A 20,535-nucleotide genomic window follows, 5' to 3' on the forward strand; every position below is an offset into this window, starting at 1 on the left:
CACCGTCCACCGGGGCGCTAACTTTGCGCCCCACCGTGGGTTGGAGATTTTAAAACAAACAGATTTGCGATCGCTTCGATCGCTGGCTGCGTGATGCTACAAAAACACTGCCCCCAAGAAGTGTCGAAGTAGAACGGGATAGAAATAAAGCACACACACACAGAAAAAAGGGAAAAGACCTCGCCCAACGATAACGACTTTCGAAGCGACGCAAAAGTGAGCCGAACACACTTTTCGCAGCATCATTTAGTCAAACCCAAGCGCAAACCCTCGCTCCTCATTCTCCCCCCCCCCCCACTTTAGCTACCGACATTGGGATTGGCCGGAAGAGGAAAGTTCACCCGATTTGTGACAGTGTGACACGGATCGGTAGCACCCTCGGCACAGCAGCGCGTTCGACGTTTTGACGCGCAAACTCATGCTGCGTCCCTTCGGCAACGGCCACCGATCAGCCAGGCCTTCCAGTCACTCCCGAATTGCCCGCTAGCGACGTTTGCAGTATCGGTTGGCAAAGTTTCATCAGCATTGGGGCGCTTGGTAGGTACTTTTCCGAAAGCGCGTCGCGGCGCTCATTTATCGGAACTGCGGACAGTGGAACTTTGCGCCGGGTGGGCCAAAAAGTTTTCCCCTCCATTCGGTAAACATGCCTGCGGGGGACGGGCACACCACTGCTCCGTTGGCATAACTTTGCGTTCCGACGGGTAGGAACGCGACGACAAATAGTACAGCACGGTTTGGTATTACACCCTTGAAGGAACCGTTGTCGCCTGCCATCTATTCTGAGGAAGTGCGGTGTCATTTTCTACAAGCAACGAGACATTCCGGCATGATGGGCGCTCACTGACGACAGTGCTAGTAATTTGAGCGGTACAATAAACATAATATTCATCGTTATGCTACCCATCACGATAGTTATCAGCGGTACGATGAGCTGCCTAAAGACGAGCGGAATTCTTTTGTGATATTTAGTCTGCATTATTGATTGCTATGACAAAGTCACTCTTCGTTCGGTTTGAAATCTCTTCTCATTCTACAAGTTCTTGTTAAAAATGTGGCCACGAATTGGATTCATATTCGAAAAGTGTCTTTAAACACCAGCAAATAATAGTTAGATTATTATTGTATTTAAGTCCTTCTAGTTTAATGATTTTGTCAAATGTAGATGCATCCTTCTCATATTTTTTTTACTTGATTTATGGATTGTTAACTGATAGTCTAATAAGAAAGCTACAAAATACCATCTTTAGTTTTCTTCTCGCATGCACAGATTTATAGTTAAAAGTAAAAATGTAATAAAAGCTTAGCTAGTGATAACAAAGTGTAAATATACAATGTCCTTGCATCGAATTTAGTTCAATATAATTGTTACTATGAGGGAGCGGTCCCGTGGTATAGTCGTCAACTTGAACGACTCAATAACATGCCCGTCGTGGGTTCAAGCCTGAAATGGACCGTCTCTCCATTGCAAGGATTATTATCCAGCTGTGTGGTAATGAATTAAGTCTAGTAAGCCTTGAAAGGCCGGCATGTCCGCGTAGGCCGTTGCTCCAAGTAGATGAAGAATGTTACTATAAGTTCATAAAATAAGTCATAAATCGTTCATTGTATTAAAAGCGTGATACATACTTTAAAACGCCACGAAATGTTAGATTTGTGTAAACCGTCCACGTCCTCTGCAACATTTCAGTGGAAATGGTTAACTACAAAAGATTTTTCATTCATATTTCATTCCAATTATAAATTTCAACCCCACAGCATTTGTAAATTTTTTACACTTATTTAAAATATTAGAACCGGCCTCACAAACGACAGGCGTAAATAATAACGCCTGACCAGAAATTTCCCCCCTCCCAACCTCCCAGGAATGGTGTGGATTTCCACGCACGGCCACGCTGAAGCCACCTCCCAGCGTTCGACAATTTGTGAAAGTGTCAAACCTTTCACCTGACACAGCGCTTCCAGATAAGCTGACCCGCGTGTTTGCGTACCACCGCCACCGCCGTGTTTTGTCCGCTAATTATCTATGTTTGCACGGTCAGAGCGGGCGCATTTTCCGCTCGCAAAACCGCAAACCGTACCGTCGACGGTAAACTGAAATAATGTTTGCGCGCTCGTGCGGTGTTGGCCCCGCGTGTCGGTTTTGTTTTGAGTTACAGCAATGGGCTGTCGTCCACATGGGGGGGGGGGGGGGGGGGGGGTTGTGGGAGTAAGGTATGGAGTATCATTCTCGGGTGCGAACACAGAAAGTAAAGCACCCCCGGGTCCCAATAATGGTGGACGTGGCCGGGATTCGCCCGAAACGCACCAAAGATCAAAGCTCAATTAGTGACAACGGGGGACTCACTTTACGCGGAAACCTCGACACACACACACGTGGTGAGATAAATATTTGCACAAAATGAACGATTCACACGCGCGTCGTGTGTGTCCCTCGCCCTTCCGGCGTGTCCCAGGAACCAGCATGCCGGCACGATAAAACTGGAGCTAAAGTTTTGGTTTAATCAGGCTCAGGCTTTTAATGGTCGCGCGATACTGGCGCTGTGTGACACCAAATCCGCACCTGACAGCAGGCCAGCGCTAGCGCGTTAATGGGAACATGTTTGGGAGAGGGATTAATCTTTGCCCATCGCTCCATTTCTTCGCTCACTTTCCCCCGTGTGGTGGGGACACTCATCAGCTACACTCATAATGAAGTAAAGCAAGAGCAGACGCAGACGAGCGAGCTGAAAACTTTCCACACTTAATTCACTGCCAAAAGTGCGCTCAAAAGTCCACCAACGACTCCACTGTTGCCAAACTTCCCCCATCCAATAGTCGTCATCTAGCAGCAGCGAACTAAATCCCCGGGCTTAAGAAACTAGCATTAGCTCGACATCTTTCTTCGGACAAAAGTCGGACGAATTTCATCATTCCCTGGCTGGGTTTGTGGGTGTGCTATAATTAACGACTTTCCCTAATGGCTACCGGCCAGCGGGCCACCTACTTCCCGCACCCGTGCTGGCCAACCGTTTGCACCCTTACCGAAGGGTGTACCTACGCTGCTGCCGTCATTACCTGCGCCAATGCCTGGTATCATCATTACGCACATTCTTGCAAAAAAAAAAACCTCCCCGAGGCCGCGCTGGTCTGTCGTCTGCAGCTGTCGGTCGGACTGAGGCAAGCAATGAAGACCGTCTTAGCGGGTGCTTTAGTTGATAAATCCTGTTCCATCAGGGCATGTTTTTTTGTGTGCAGCATGTGCCTGCTTTAAGGGACATTTTTTGCGCACACTCTGCCCTTCTATCTTTAATATCTCACCCATGCCTATCTCATTAAAAAGGCAAAGGCCACCACACCTTGCCTTCATAACAGAGGCACACCGGGCTGTGGGACTTTCGGCAACAGATTAAGAAACATTTCTTAACCATTAGCCTGCGGCTGGAGCTTACCTTTTCGTAGTTGTGTGTTTTTTAATTTTGTTCTTCCTCATCATACTCTTTCGCTTCGTCTTTCCAGCCCGGTACCAAGAGGCCTGAACTGATTTAAAATTTAACCAAAAAAAAGGGAAGTGTATACATCGAGGGAAACAAAAGGATGTCATGAAGATGGCAAAGCACGCGTAGCTGGAAGGAACAGCGCAAACAGTGGCGCATAGGAGCGAAAGCGAAATACACAACAAATTCTGAAAACTTCATTAACCAACAGATTAACAACCGCGTGGATAATGGGAAGGGATTTGGTCGCAGGCAGAAAAAGAAAACCTCGTTGCGTGGTACAAACAACATGACTACAAAAAAAAAACAAAACTCGTCCCCCAAACCCTAAATTCCCCCTTTCAATTCCTTAATCGTGCTTTGTACGATCTGCAAACATCTCCCATTTGCGGGCGCATGCGAGAGTACGCACCCAAAGCAACCCCAACCAACCCGACGGAACCTTTGTAATGAATTTAGATTGTGTGTCTTGAGTAAAGAGGACCATATCTTTTTTAAAACCGCCACCGGCCTAAACTGACCTAAACGAACAAAGCCGTACCACACGCACCGGCTAGCGCGCATAAAACGATTCTCTTTAATGAGCAAAATCAGCGCTTGCTGTTCGCGGCAGCCTTACGATGGTCGGATGATCGTTGGCGCTTTGGTAGGAGAAAGCAGAAAGCAGCAGGCCATTTAAGGCAGAGCAGCAAACGCAAAAAAAATCCCACGACCAGCTAAGAACGGGATTCCAACACGAGGTATCGTTGGCAACGCGTAAACGAACGGTTGTCGGGTGTCTTACCGCCATTGCGTCGTCACAGATTGTGCAAATGTAGACGGCCAAATGGTGCCGGGTCGCGGTGGTTTTGTCGAAGGATGGATTGTACCGGAAAGAAAAGGCAAAATTAAAAGCAACAAAACCCTGGCGAAGGGCAAATGTTGCTTCAGTGTGTGTGTTTGTAACACTGTAAACAGCGCGAAAAAGATTACACTCGGAACCGTGTACACCCAATGCCCACGCTCATCCCCTTTCGCAGCAGAACTTTGCTGCTGTTGCTGGTGGACTTTTTTAATTAATTTTAATTTTCCTTCCATTCCTAGCACAGAGCCGCCATCCCTCACGTGTTGCAACAAAGTGCTCCGCTTTGCTTGTCCGTTCGTGACGTTCAGGATGCATTTGGATCGAAGCGCAAGGGTAGCGGGAAGGCGGATGAAAACTCTGTAACATCCTTCTTGTTTTCTCCGGCTGGCAGAGAGCACAAAAAGGCAGAAAAGAATGAAAACAATCTCATAACCCCACCACGGACACTAATGGTGATCCTTTTGGTTGCCGGTTGGCGGAGGATGCAACACAGCAGAGTAGGGTAGCAGCAGCAGTAGCACCAACAAAGATACAGGCGAAACACAACGCAACAAACGACGACAAAGTGTAACGGAAGGACAGCAAGAAAAAGGGCAAACCGTTCAAGCTCCGTAAGTGGAGAAAAATAATATCACGTCTTGGATAGACAATGGGCTTCGGGATCAGAGGGGATTCGCCTGCTGATACTGATGCAGCAATACTAGCAGCCGGCAACAAACGCTGCGCGGAACTGGAAAGAAACTTCTGCGTCGTTTGGCTTTGTCGTCGGTGGAGATCTTTTTTGTTTTTAATTTTCTCCATCACCACCGGGAAAGTTTTGCACCGTCCCGTGCCGCCTGTGGGTGATGTTTTCGCCCTGTTTCGATACTCATTACGGTGCAGTTTGTTGGTGGGCACTTTACCCCTGTTTTTTCTCGCGTGGCGAGTTTTCATTCGCTCCAGCAGTGACAATGCAGTCCGCTGTTCGATGCGTGTTACACAGCTACACGCTAGCTGACGTGGTGTTCGACAGCTCATGTTGCTTTAACTGCTTTAAAGACGCTTGCTTTCAAGTTTAAAAGCTCAAAGTTTAAAGTTGAGTGAAGTTTTTTGACATTAGTTGAAGCAGAACAACTTTCACCACAACGAATCCCGGATTCCCGTTGAGTGTTTTGGGTTTTCGGTGAAATTTTGTAACCTTCAATTAATGGAGTGCTGAATCAATGGAGGCGATTTGGTGCGGTTTTGGGCATTTGAACTCAGATTAGTTGGAATTTTAATTTACAATATAATTATATTGAATTAAATTTGATTGCTTGTTGCCTTGCAAGGCGTTTAAGACAAGGAAAACACACTAATAAAATGTTTTTGCTATCAAATAGCATACATTTAGGCGCTTGATAGCATCTTTTCAGGCGCCAACTTATTAAATCGCATTTCTTCAACTTTTCTTTACCAAAACTAGTTCAAACAAACGGTTTTGATAAGGTTAACAAAGGTCTTGATGTTCTCACTGCATTCATTTCCAGAGATCAAACAAACTGTGCATAGTTCATCCGCTCCTAAAACACGCTGTCGAACGCTCACTTGTCAATGTCAAGCGTTAACAGTTCCGACAGCAACTTCACGCCTCTACTATTGATTGATAGTATCAGAATTGTGAAATCCTAGCGTGAAGCGCTCAGAAAGGCGAAAAAATGACTGTTTTGCCAGGTCTGCGGTGGCAGCGCGTGAAAGCAAAAGGTAAATACCGCAGCGAACACTGTTTGAAATGAAAAACCATTCACCATTCACACAAACGTTTCGTGTAAAACCGACAAATAAAAGGCAGTTCGTCGCATACTTACAGTTTCCTTATTTCTACTCGACTTTGCTAGAACCTCCTCCAGCCACTCCCACTGCTTCTCCGACTCGTGGCTGCTTGATCCCGATAATGCACTGGCGTGGCCACCGATGCCACTGTCCGCTAGGTTACTACTGCTACTATATCCGTTCCGCCGGTCGCTGTACAGATAGCCGGAGGAGCTGCCCTCCCGGCTGTGGTAGTGTTTGCCCATGTGGTGGTCCCCGTAGTGGCCGCCCGCTGGGTAGTGGTAGGACCCGTCCGGCCGCTGCTTCACCGCGGACGAGTGCGACTGCGAGTACTTGGCGTCGTGTCGCATGTAGTTCGTGTTTAAAGCTATTATTCTCAGCCGGCTCTTTGTCTGCTCGATCGTATAGTAGCCACCTGGAGTGGTTGAAGAGAGAGAGAGAGAAAAAGGAAAGTAAACAAAAAAAAAAACCAACCAGTGAGTAATTAATTAATGATGAATCGGGCATTTTCGGTGTTGCCTTGTGTGCGTGTGCTGTGTAATGGTATCCTTGCATCCATGCGTGCGCTCTTACCTTTTTCGAACGTTTGCACCGCCTCGAGCGGCAACCAGTGGCGCCAGAGGTCGCCGAGCTGTTCGAAGTTGGCACTACCGTCCTCGTGGCCGAGCACCGGAAACACAAACTGTGACGGAAACGTTCGGCTCATCAGCTCCGTAATGTTACGCAGCACGTCCAATCGCTTGGTTTCGTGCATTCGCTTGGCAGAATGAGAAAGTCCATCACTGTAGGAGAAGAAAAGAGAGAGAGAGAGAGAGAGAGAGAGAGAGAGAGAGAGAGAGAGAGAGAGAGAGAGAGAGAGAGTGAAAATGTGTTTGTGAAGTAAATATGTGACGATTCAGACCAGGGTGACGCATATAATTATTTTTATACCACTAAGGCCGTTTCGCTTGACACATTCAACATAATGATGGGTGACACTTTCCACACAAAACACTACTTGTATGAAAAGAACACTGAGAGGAGCATACAGTAGAGTGGATGCTTGCAATGGTAAGTGTGTTATAATTGCCTAAATTAAAGCGTTTTATTAAAAGCTATGATATCCCGTTGATGTAACATCTGTTGGTATTAATTTTCCTTAAAAAGTGTCAAGAAACGATCATAACTGAAAATTTGATAATCTTTTCATACTTATTTGTCCATTAATTTACAACAAATTCCTAGCATAATTGGATTTTACCCTCTTTTCCAGCAAAGAGATACTACTACAGCCCCAATACACTGTCAACCACCAACACCGGACGCATGATTTTGTCGCTTAACATTACGCTTCGTTTAGTTTTGGCAGCGGGAAGCAGCTAATGTTCCGTTGCGTATTAAATGAAAACCCCACGCAAAACCCCACTTGGCGGTGCCAACACTGCTGAGCGATAGAGAGCGTAATGCGAGTTTGAGGGAAAGCGAATTCACTTGTTTGGTGACTTTACTCCTGTGTACTTCCGCAGAAGAGCGGCTGCCTAAAACAGAAACCATTTTCCGGAGAATTTGTTTTTTCTTCTTTGCTTGACATCATCAAGCGCACGGAGGGAAGGAAGTAGCGGGATGTGTGGACGAAGAAGCGTACGGAAACAAATGCACACCCGCGAAAACACGAGCAGCATGACCATGAGATGACAGTTTTCTGCCTGAACGCCAGCACCCACTGCAAGGACAGGTCGTGTTGGTAGCTGCTGCAGCAGAAGAAGCAGGAGGACAGGGATAAGATAGATTTCCACATCAAAACCACCAGCCTGTGGTGACGCTTGGCGCCTTGCCCCCCGCACTGACGACACAAAAGCCATTTGCAATGGAAATGAGTGTACGATCACGAACGGTTCGGTGGAAACGGTGTTCGTCGGCTTTGGTCCCCCTTCACCAAATCTTTGTGCCGCATCTTATTGAGGGTGGTGAGGCATGAAATTTATTCAAATCATTCAAATGGCAGCAGGGGAGGGAAATGGGACACCCTGGCACTGTACTTTTGCTCCGAGAAGGAAACGAAAAAAAAAAAAAGAAAACTCACATTAGAGCGCAAATAGCACGTACCGGCATTCGCTAAAAATGACTGTTCAGATTCGCTCGATACAATAACGGTGGTGGTGTGCAACGGTGGTGTCGCCTAAGGGTGTGCTTGAAAATTATTTTAAAAATTTTGTTCTACCTCAAAGAAATAATACGCCGGCCAGGCTGCTCAAACGGCTTGCGCGAAAGACTTCCCAATACATCATTCGATCGAAAGGTATGTGAAAGCATAAATTTAAAACCGGCAACCCAGAGACACCTTCACCATTGTGAAGGTCCGAAACCTGTCCCTAACGGCACTATTTTCATTTGCGTTTGGCTGACTGTGTGAGCAGGCTAAGCACAGTGAGTGAATATCGAACCGGATAACAACCGGATTGCCGGAACAATGGTACGATAGCAACGCTGATGACGACGACAGCCGGCCGAACGGTGGTACGATACTGGTGAATAAATATGGAAATGAGCTTCAATAGATTTTGTCCCGGCATGACTTGACCATGTGAATTGGAAGCAGCAGAGGAAGGTAACAATTCGATCCTTAGCAGAAGTATCGTGCGAGGTAGCAAACCACTTCACTCTCCGGGAACAGGGACGAACAAAGCGGCCGAGTGGATCGTGGGCTCCGAGTAATCGAAGGCAAGCAAATGGACGACGATGAGCGGCAACAAAAAAGCCCCAGTACAATCGAGAAAAAAGGTGGACAAAGTGAGATATTGACAATGAGGCTTGAATGTGAATTTTAAAAATTGTCGAACCGTAACGAACGGACGGCCTGATGCGACCCTTTTGTAAGGTTTTTTGTGTGTGTGTGTGTGTGTGTGTGTGTGTGTGTGTGTGTGTGTGTGTGTGTGTGTGTGTGTGTGTGTGTGTGTGTGTGTGTGTGTGTGTGGTGTGTGTGTGTGGCCACCATCGGCTCTGCTTGTTCAATGGATTGTAATCGAAACGATCCGGAACGTGAAGGAAGGCTCAAAATGTCGAAAACGCACACACAGACACACACATTTCGATGGCTGATGGAAAAATGGAAAGATTCAATCGCTTAAGCTTCAATAAATATCCTTTACCGTGACATGCCAGAATTAGCTTTTCGTGATGTTTTTCGAGCCCCGGAAGCCGCTGATCGCTGATGAAATTTTCCACCACATCAGCGTGACCGTGTGAAAGACGGTGTGTTGGGTTTTTATGGTGGGAAAAAGGAAGGTAGAAAGGTCCTTCGTTCTTGAATGAAAAATATATTGAAAATTGTTTCATCGAAAAGCCTTTGAACAGGAACAAATAAGGAGAATGGAAGACAGTTAAGGAAAGATGTGAATGTTGATTAGCTTAACTAAATGGCTAATGTATGTTGTGGTGGAGAAACGGCTTATACAAGATAGGAAATTTATTAAGAGTTTATTTTAATGGCTCGTTATTATAAAACAAAACTGTTGGCAACTGTTTTCCTGCGTGTTAGATAGTTTTGTTTTGTATTTCAATTGCATACATTTAGGGGTAAATTTCTTGTCAGAAAAGTAGAGTTCTGCATCCTCCACCCGACACTCAAAAACGATACAATCAAACAACAACCTTCGAATAAAATACGATGAAAAATGTTAAGCAGCCATGAATTCGAAGCGAATGAATGTTTCATCGATTTTAGCTGCATAGCTGCTTGAATGCGTTGCTTCAACGAGAACAAGATTCTTTCCTTCAAATATTTTATTTCTCAAGCAGCAGGCTTGAACGTATTTCGTTCTTTCCCTAGGTTCCCGCAAGCTGGTCAACCAAAAAGGGCCCACTTGGCGAGCCCACCTCCATAGGAAACGGTAATGTTTTATTCAACCTTCTTCGAGCACCACTGCAGTGGTTGGAAGCCAAAAGAAGCACCGTTCAGCCGATTTTCATCTTCACCTTGCCTTGCCTCGATGGGCCATTTTAAAGATGGTTTACAGTGGGGCCGTCTTGCGCCCGTGTTTCGTTTGCCTTTTTGCCCAACCACTTGGAAGCCGTTTGCCAATATTTTCTTTGCCCGCTTCGGAACGGATCTTGCCAGCGTTTTCGTGATCCACTGTAGTGCTGTAATTGGCGCCCCGCGGAAACTCTTTCTCCACCGTCGCGTAGATTACAATAAACGGAAATGGAATAGGAATTTAATTTCTGCCCATTGAGTGCGCTCGAGAGCGGGAAATGCGATGGATGTGGGGGTAAAATAACATAATTAGCTTCAAATTAATTTTACTGAATCTCGTCTCGTTGCCGTTTAATCGTGGATCCTGCCGGGAAGACCGATTCTTATGGCTTCGATCAGTGCGGATCGGTATGCTTCGGTTCGGTGTGCAGATGGAGGGTCGAGAGCAAAACAGCGAGTTTTGTAGCGAACAATGTGTCGGGTGAAGAATTTAAATGAAAATATCAGCTTCGAGCGAATGGAATGTTTCGCTCAAAGGAAGTATTTTCTCGCGAACGGATAAGAAGATATTATCCGCCGCTTTGGGTCGCTTATGAAAAAGCGATTGATATTGGCGGAATGGCTGTGTAGAGTGGAAATTGAAGTGCCTTTCATTTTCTTCAGCTTCAGGAACAAACACTAACCTGCTTGACGAGAAAGGGGATGGGAAAACCCGACTTCAAACATATCAAAACTTTGCATCATTGCAATAACATAACCATCATTTAAACACAGGTAATCGTTACATTGCACGCACAAAAAAAGGAAACAAATGCCTTTGGAACCCCATTACGTACACTTGTGGTCCAGCACCTTCAAACCTTCGAGAAGAAGTGAGTGAGTTTTGTACTTAATTGGCTATTTAATTAGAACCGAATGGAATGATTGCTTTCCGTTCAACCGCAACCGAAGCTGCCAGATTTCGAACGCAATGTAAACATAGCCCTGCTCTGCCAAATGCTCCAAACCGTTCACTTCCCAAAACGTCCGGTTCCGCTTGCCCCCCCCCCCCCCCCCGCAGACAGTGGTGTTCTCAGTAAGTCGAAATCAAAATCGAATGCAAAAGAAATTATTTCATTTACCATGGCTTCCTCCCAACGCCACAACGCTCTTGTTTTTCTTTCACTTCCTCTCATTCCACTGCAGAATCTTGTTCCTGTTCGACGGAGAGATGGGTAGAGAACCTTTCCCTTTGGCATTTCTAATGAAATGGGAGGCAGGCCCAAGCGAGAGAAATGAAAACGGCAAGAAAAAAGCGTTCGGGGATGCCGGGTTGTAACCGTTTGGGAAACTTTCACGAACCACTGACCGCACTCGTTGTTGCTCCACAAATACCCCCACCCCCGCCCACACGCTCATACCGTGTTCCGATCCGAGCATCATGGCTATCACACGCCCTTCGATCGGTGAACATCAAGGAAATGGGCGGAAAAGTATTAAAAGGTTCGGTTGCCAGTGGTACACTTTGGCACCGTTAGAGTGTAAGTACTTAAACCAATTTCCTTATGTTTTTTTTCCTTCTTTTTTTTCGGAAAACCAGCATATCTTGCCAGAAGAGCAAGGGTATGGAAAAAGAAGAGAAAAGCATTTCCCCAACGCCCACTGCTCCCACCGGTTAGAATGGCGTTATTTCTATGTCATCGAAGCTTTTATTTTTCATCAAGTTTCGATCGAACGTAGCCACTTTGAGTGTGGGTTTGTGGTGGCCGTGGGCGTAATGAAACGAGAGGGAAAGAGAGAGACGCACACACACAAAGAGATAGAGAGAGATGGAAAGAGAGAGAACGAAAGAGAAAGAAAGAGAGAGAGAAAGAAAGAGAGAAAACATAAGGTAAAACTTCTTGCGGACTGAATGCAACTTTTACTGAGATCTAATGGAATTGCACTCGTGACTGGCTGGCGGTTCGACCCGTGGGGCTGCTGCTTGTGCGGGAAATTAAACACTTTGATTGCCAGATTTAATGAAAATGTTTCCAATCGGCGTGTTTGGATGAAATGTTCAAATGGATTTTACTTGTCGGAACGCTCAGGTGTGCCTGAACGGATGTAGAAGAAGAAAATGTACATTACATAGCATTTTTCGTTTGCATTTGGCTGAGGATTGGTAAATTTGAAAAAGTTCTTTAAAGTTTGGCAATTATTTACGTGTATTTTTTAATGTTTAAATTGGGACAAAACGAATTGGATTAATTTTAAATTTTTATGAAAGCCGAAAAGCAATGACAATAAAATGAGACATATAAAATTAACTCTTCGTCATTTAAAAATGGGCTTCTTTGATGTTTGATGATAAGATAAGATAAGACAAAGGACACTATAATGATTGCATCACCTTTCTGTGGAGAACACAGTACAAGATAAGAGATCGATGAGAGCGTTTCATTGGCTTACGATCGAGTGATCCGATCTTTCCGATCCTCACGTACGATGCCGCTTCGGAAATATGCGCTCTCTCTTTCTTCCCACTGCAATACGCTGTGCTGAGAGTTGCTGAGTGGCCAATCATAGAGAAGGAGAGTGAATAAAGCTGTGATGCGTGCAAGCGAGCCACAAAGCGCCCAGAGTGTTAATAAGTTAATTTAAAAAAAAACTTGACTGGAGGCGCATGATGGTTTGTGAATGATGGAGGCGCATGGTCTTTGACAGTAAATGATTGGCTTATTTCAGTTTTCAGTTCAGTTTTATTTGGCAGGATGATTGGCTTATTTCAGTTTTCAAAATACTCTAAAATGGTCTAGGTATGTGAAGTCAATGCATTTTTTATGCAGTTCCACACAATTTTGATATTGGTATATAAACACAGGAATGTAAAAATATGTTTTTAAGTGGAAATATCCATCGAAAAGTGAATCCACAGAATAACGTAATTTTTGTTCAATATCACAAGTCCCAATAACAGTATATTTATTAACTATTTCAATCTTCTTTGGCTTCCTCTCGCTCTCTCTCTCTCTCTCTCTCTCTCTCAAGCAATCGATTACGTTATCTAATCACTAGCTCATCGCTCAACATTGATTGATCCTCCCCAGCTCAGCCAAGCATCTGTAGCGAACTAATCCAGCATAACCATAATCGGCTAATAATACCTCCTCCAGCGATCCTCCAGCGAAAAGCTTTCTCGCATGATGAGGTAATGAAGCCTTAGCCCTCTTAGCATCATCACTTCAGCCTACCGACGCAACAAGATGCCCTACCCGCGCCCCATCGACCGGGAAAGCGCACACCAAAACCACGGCTCACTGCCTGCACGAAAGCCCATAAATGCGTGCGAGCGAACAGCAGCCGCAAGTTAATTAAAATATTTTAATTAACTCGCACCGACTACACCCGGCACCTAATCAGTCTCGGGCAACAACACAGGCAACTGGAAACAATTGCCAGGCCGGGTTGGAGAGGCCACTTCTGGAGTGCTCGCTGAATGTCTCGCTAATGCGAAGCGGAACGATTCCCCACTCCCCCCGGGTTTGCAAAATGTCCCGGGCACTGCTACTGATGATTGCATAAGGATAATAGTGCCTACCCTGTTGCGGCAAGCGCGGGAATGTTCATACATATATAAACGCTCAATTTTCAACGCTCGGGCAGGGAATGGATCGTGTGCGGATGCGGAAGCACAAGGATTTGAGCATCCCATGACGTTGCCAATTGTGGGTAAAAGAGTGGGTGGAACATCGCTTTCGTGGATGGAAAAGATTGTACACAAGATTGTTCAGGTGTGTGCGAAGGTGCGAGTAACATCGTTAGGAGCAACAATGCGGGGAGGAAAACAGCAACGAGGAATGCAATGCAGTTGCTCTTCTTCGTGCGCGTTCGTCTAGAGCAGCTCTTGTGTTTTGAAGGAAGCACATCCTCCAGCCGGTAAGGCCACTAGGTTCAATAGACTCTTTTAAATATGGGTTTGGTATGGAGCTTGCTTGGTTGAGTTTGAGTGGGTTGAAAGCTCTCCCCCTTTGGCTGCTTTAAGATGGCACTGCAGCAGCACTGAGTGGCAGAGCATAGCCCAAGTCTTGACCTACCGTCACTACCCCGATTGCTGTCGGGCAGGTTCTTAAAACACATGAGCATGGATGGGGAAGAAAAATCTGTGACGCTACGCAGTGAACGCCCCTGTTCGAAGACGTATAGCGCATACCTTAACGTAGGTGACATCATGCTTGAACGTCTCACTGGGCGACTCGTTAAGTGGGTGAGTATCGTGTGCCCGGTGATGGCAAAAAGGGTACGCAGCACATAGTAGCACCGGCTTCGGTTGAGAGTAGATTTTATGATTTCATTGCATCCGGGGGTTTTTTGGAGCTGAGCCAAGATTAATTTTCAAGCAGCATTCTAGCACGAAGGTGAAAATGTATCTCCAGGGATGGATGGCGAGATATTAAACCTGATGATAACATTAAGAGACAATACTTGGGAGTGTCTGTGTATGTTTTTGCGACCGTGTTAGGTTTATACAAAATAAATGAAGATGAAATTTCTGCCCCTTATTTCATTTCATCCCTGTCGTATTCCCGTACCACTGCGCCTACACGCGTTTCACTTGAACCCGAACCTGCGTGTCTTCGGTGCTCGGTGATATAGTTTTGCTTGAGCTAAAATCAATAAATAATCACAAAATTCATTTGTGCGAGCAAAATAAACCGATTGCGCAAAAAGGTAAACAGAATACATTCCGCTTCGATTTTGATATGCTGCGCTGCTACAGCTATTTCTCAATAACTTCCACTAACCCAGCACTAACCCAGCACAAGTGGTGGGGAAAAAAGTACACCGGCAAAACGAGCACTGCCGGTGTGCTTTCGCTTTCCGAAGAAATATCATTTAATATTAATTGAATTTCACCTTGAATCGAAGAGGCGTATTTCAAAAAGTCTTGCGTCGTATGTGTGCCGAGCGGTACGGCCGAAACACCACGAGCTTTCCGGGGTTGCGCTTCTGTTTGGCGGTTGTCTTGCCTCCGAACGAGCAGCTGGAGGAGCGGGAACTTTTGCCGCTTTTCACAGTTCGGCGAAGAGCTGGAAAAGCCTTTCTCTGCGAAATGATACAATTCATGTGCCTTTTTTTTACTTTTGCTTTACACTACACCAGCCGCTAGAGGAGTTCCGTTGTATTGGCTCAAACGAAGTCCTTGTTGTTTTTAGTCCTTCCTACACCGACGCTCTCACATGCGTGCATTTACGCAAGCGGCGGAATTTCTATCTGTGTGTAAGTGTGTGTGTGTGTGTGTGTGTGCATGTTTTTCTGGTACACAGGGTAGGTCGAATTACCGGCTGTGTACGGGAAGAAAATTGCCTATCAAAAATGGAATACACACTCAGGATTTATTTCCCCCGTTTCCACGTGTTTCGTGCGCCTGCCCCGGAACAGCCCATTATCTTGCTGCCGCTACAAAGTTCGGTCGATAGCAAATTCCGAGAATAAATGAAAAACCAAATACCGAAGCCGAAGCTATGGCGAGACAGTCGCACGGAGGTGAAGGGAGGATGGCGCACATGGCACGGGGAAATGACGATGTATGTATGTATGGAATATTTATTTGAAGCATTCTTTAAGCCCGAGTGAGTCTTCACTCTGAAGTTGGCAGCCGTAGTCGTTATGTGGAGTAACATTCCGGCAGTGGCAGAGTGAACATGTGATCATCTGAAGCATGATTTTATCACCGTGTGCTGATGGTGTAGTTCAATTAGGCGGAGGATTTGATGCAGAAGAGCATATCATCGAAGAGGGTAGAGGTGTTTGATGAACTATTCAAGCATAAATAAGTAAAGTAAATATTGTATTGCCAGGTGCAATGGATCATTGTTTTTCAACAGTAAATATTATGTTTTATTTCATAATTTATTCAAGCATAACATTTAAAAAGGAAAATTCCTTCAAGCTTTGTGGTTTAAGCAAACTATATGGCAATTGTTTTTTAACCCTAATTGTCCAGGTTGGGTTAAGATTTTTCAGCACCAGATTGATTTATCTAGTTTTGATTTATCTAGCCTTCCTTCTGAGGGAAGTTAAGCTTCAATCTTGATGCTTTATTAAAAAACACAAAAATCTCCATTTTTACTCCCTTTAGTCGACTCACCTTGAAATGTTTGATCCATGAAACCATGAACCCTGGTATCGTCGTAATGATTATTTCATAAGATCAGCTTTTTGCGTTTGTCACGCGGCACTGATAATTCAATTTTTTGTGCTCATAAACATCTCCACCATCGGGCAGGAACTCTACCCGGGATCGATAGTATGCAGCCAGTTGCTCCACGAATCCGATAACGAGCTAGACAGAACGGGATGCTCGTTGGATCTGGGAGCGTGTTTTTCCCCCCTCTATTATTCTTTTGTTCCTTTGCTGTTACTTCCCGTCAAACAAAGCTCAGCAGTGGCACACAGCACATTGAGCGCTTTGAACTTTTGTCCCGCCCGGGATTGTACGCTTCCCCGGAAAAACGAACGGGCCAGCGGGATCAAAACCGAACGAATGGGCGACGGTATTGCCAGTTACCTTCCTGCCTGTACAGCGCGATACGATTGTGAAGCAGCCAAGCGTTCGATCAAACGTCACCGTTATGAGGCGCACTGTTTTTTTCTTCCATATGGTTCTTTTGCACACTCCCCACCCCTTAGGAACGACACAAAAGGGCTAACGCGATCGAACGCTTACACGCGTTTGTCGTCAACAATCGTGTGCGTGCACAAGTGGAATAAAAAAACGCCACACGCAGCGTCAAGCATCTTTGCTACAATTTATAAACGCACCGACAAAATGGTAACACTTCCCCACCCCAGCCCACCCATTGAAGGCGGGAATAATTCACCCAAAATGCTACACAAAAGCGGGAAACGCACACAGAGGGAAAATTGTTATCATTCATATCGCGTACCGCATCGCGCGGGGCATTATGTAATTCGTGATCAAATATTCAAACCGTTTGCGCTGAGCCATGCGACCAAAGTGCGCAAATACGGTGCTTGAAAGATACGGACTGGGAAGCGAACAAGGTCAAATGAATGAAATCGGTTATGCTTGAATCGATGGAAAGACAGCGCTAAAAAAAAAAAAAAAGTCCCACAAAAGCGACGTTCCATCGATTGGGATGGAGTGGATGGAGCAGTCGGGGAGGGGGAAAATATGAAAAGAAAATTCATTCTCCCTAAGAGGAAGCTTCATCCCTTTTTTTTGTGCTTCCCGTGCTTCCGGGAAGGCAAGAAAAACTTTCCAATCTTTAGAGCGCTGCTCGAGTGCTGGTGAAAAACAACGCTCGGGGAGAGATTTCGAGCAGGCAACAAACTGTGGTGCCGAATCGACCTGCCAATGCACTGGCATTGATTTGATTTATACTGGTCGAGATTTTATAGCGATTGTGGGAGAATATTAATAACATACCCGGTCGGAGGGCAACGGTTTCGATTCATTTCCCGTATTTTTTTTTTTTTGCCGCACACTCACACACGCTCTCCTAGTGTGCTCCAACCGGCATAAAAAAAACTCTGCCCGGAAAATCGAACTGTGTAACCGTGTAAGCGTGGCGGTCGCGCCAAACACGCCAACACACAAACAAAAAACCATGTCACAAAACCCCAAAAAAAGGGCAAGTATGTAAGGGAGAGATTACGGGAGGGCACCCTCTTGGGTAACCTCTCTCTCTCTCTCTCTCACTTCCCCTTCTTTCTTCCACTTTCGGGTGCTTTTCTTGCAAGACATCATAAATTGTACCGACTGTCGATAAATCACGCGCACTAAAGTTTGGTCGAGCAGCAGTCCTGCCCACCGTTGGCGTCCCTTTTCTTTCGATCGTTGCCTCGTTTCGAAAAGCAGTTTATGGCCAGTAACGGCCATTCGGGAATGGCCAGCAGAAGGCACCAAATCCAGGGAACCAACCAACACACATACACAAAAAAGAAGAAGTATTTCTGCCCTGCTTGATAAAAAAAGCGAAACTCCGGAAGACAAAAAATGCTTAAAAATGGCGCTTTTCTCGCACCAAAACTGCGGAACCACTGTGTGGACCCCCCCCCCCCCACCAGCACTGGTGGTCCAGTTGGCACTTACCCAGTCCACAGGACGAACTCGACGTTATCACCTTGCTTGGACTTCATGGCTTGCGTGGCGGATTCCAGCAGGCTCCATGGGCTGTCGCACATGTAATCTCCGTACGGGCCCGGGCGCTTGGCACTGGCCGTGTTCGAGTGATGTTCGTTAAGCCAGCAACCTGCGGGAGAGACGGAATAATCAGCGTGAATGAGAAGAAAAAGGAGGTGTGCTGCTGCTGCAAGGAAAAACAAGAGCTAAAAGAGAAAAGGAGAGACAGATACAGCGGGCGTCCTCGTACGTCGGGCAAAAGTTTTCTGCGAGGAAGAACGAATCCAAAATCCAAACGCCCCACACGAACAATGCAAAAGGATTAGCTGGCAAAGCTGCAACTGAGAACGATTGCAGGCACCTTCCACACACACACACACACACACACACACACACACACACACGTCGTACGAGTTCCTTGCGCCTTGTAGCTGTCCCCGCTCGTTTAACAGCGCGGATGTGAGTGGAATAAAGCTGAGCGGTGTGTTTTTTCATCTGCTTTTTCCCTCCCATTGCCGTTCGTGTGCAGAATTTTTGGGCCTTTTTCTATGAACGAGCGGTCCAAAGATGGGGTCTCTATAATGTGGGTGAGCCGGTAAAAAAAACGGAACAAAACTCGGCCCCAGCCCTGCCTTTATTGGATAAAGTCAGTCGCATTTCGGGTTGCCAAAGTCCAAACCAGCAATCACGCAGGGCGCACCAGAGTTTTGACAATGGTGTCCAGTTGTCCCTTTTTTGTGCTGTTCACTGGGTGTGTGTGTGTTTTTTTACCTTCCACCCATAACGTGACAGCCTTTTCTTGTGCCTTTGAGTCGTTTGCAAAAGGGGAGATATGTTTCATTTCGCTTGCTAAATTGTTCCAGCCAGACAAAACCAGACCAAAACTCCCCTATTTTTGCCCGAACTCGAACTCAAATTAGGTCAGCCCGGTGAGATTTGCAGGGAATTGGCATGGAGAACGGGTCTAGCGCACGCTGTCCAGAAGAGATATGAGTCGGTGGTAAGGCTGACAAAACTTTATCCCACCGACGTTCAAGCTCGCGGCTTGTATCCCCCGGGGCGGATCGAGTACTTTTCTTGCTGCGACTAGCTGACGGTGGGCTGGAAGTAAAGCTAGACCTTTTATCATCTCGTGAGTGTAAGTACGTGTGTGTGTGTGTGGCTAACCATGCGACTTCTGTGTTGCACTCAGAAGTAGTTATATGTGTAATGGTTTTATTATTAAGCAAGCTACTGCCAAACCGATCACTAGTCGTCTCTTAAATGGTCCGTAGGGTGAACGGGAAGCTTTGGAATTTATGGTGAAATGGAAATTTCATTTCCACCTCAAACAACCATTGCATTCCCCCCCCCCCCCCCTGAGAGTGGTGGGATGCAATTTGCTGCAAAATGGCTCTAATAAAGCGGTTGTCGTGGCATGCGAAGCTTGAAGTGCAGATTAATATTTAAATATGAACATGGCATGGTGTTATGGTTCTATTTTAGTTCACGATTTGTTTTTGCTTGTGTGTGTGTGTGTGTGTGTGTGTGTGTGTGTGTGTGTGTGTGTGTGTGCGTGTGCGTGCGTGTGTGCGTGTGCGTGTGTGTGTGTGTGTGGTGGGTGTGTGTGTGTGTGTTGTGTGTGTGGTGTGTGTGTGTGTGTGGTGTGTGTTGTGTGTGTGTGTGTGTGTGTGTGTGTGTGTGTGTGTGTGTGTGTGTGTGTGTGTGTGTGTGCGTGTGCGTGTGTGTGTGCGTGTGTCTGTCTGCCCTAATTTCGAGGTCAAATGTGCGATATTAATTTGAAGTGTTAATGTCAGCGGTGTATCGTTTCGATTTAATCTGCACTATTTAAAACAACCCCTTTTCGAATTATCGATCAGTAGGCGGGCTGTGGCAAACGAAGGTTGATGAAATTGAACGGGAAAAGGGGGCAAAAAAGTGTCAATTTTGCTACACGTGCAGCCCCCGCCTGCTTGATTTGCCCGGTGGGGACGCCTGGTGGCTGGTAGATTTGTGACCTGTGGGCTGTGCTGTGGATAAACCACCGTTTCATTATTAGTTTAGCTTTTCAATTAGGAATGCATGCCCCGAACAGCCTGAAACCCTGATTTAATAAATTGAATTTCATACAGCTTTTTTTCGTTTAATTATTGTTTTGAACGTGTACACGGGTGGGTGTTTGTTGGTTTAGACTTGGGACATCAATAAACTTTGGGCGTTAATTGCAGCTCGGGATGGATTTTTTTGTGTGTGGTTATGTTGCATTAAGCGTTTCAAAAGCGATTGATTTGAGGGCCAAAAACTTATTTAATTACTTGTTAAATGCATATTGGATGGAAAATACAAAAAAATAAAAAATAACCTTTTTTGAAAAATGATATTGAAATTA

General features: G+C 45.8%; 1 protein-coding gene across 2 annotated transcripts in view; it reads right to left on the reverse strand.

The window, feature by feature from the left end:
- The window catches only part of LOC121593268 (acid sphingomyelinase-like phosphodiesterase 3a), an 81,356-nt gene that overhangs the window by 7,499 nt on the left and 53,322 nt on the right, over nt 1-20,535 (reverse strand). For both annotated transcript variants that reach the window (XM_041915489.1, XM_041915490.1), the window contains exons 4-6: nt 18,138-18,297; nt 6,682-6,890; nt 6,144-6,523 (exon numbers count right to left, since the gene is read on the reverse strand). In XM_041915489.1, coding sequence (XP_041771423.1) covers nt 6,144-6,523; nt 6,682-6,890; nt 18,138-18,297 — 749 coding nt within the window. The remainder of the gene's footprint in view (nt 1-6,143; nt 6,524-6,681; nt 6,891-18,137; nt 18,298-20,535) is intronic.

The sequence above is a fragment of the Anopheles merus genome, chromosome 2L (assembly GCF_017562075.2).
Source record: "Anopheles merus strain MAF chromosome 2L, AmerM5.1, whole genome shotgun sequence".
Classification (NCBI taxonomy): Eukaryota; Metazoa; Arthropoda; class Insecta; order Diptera; family Culicidae; genus Anopheles; species Anopheles merus.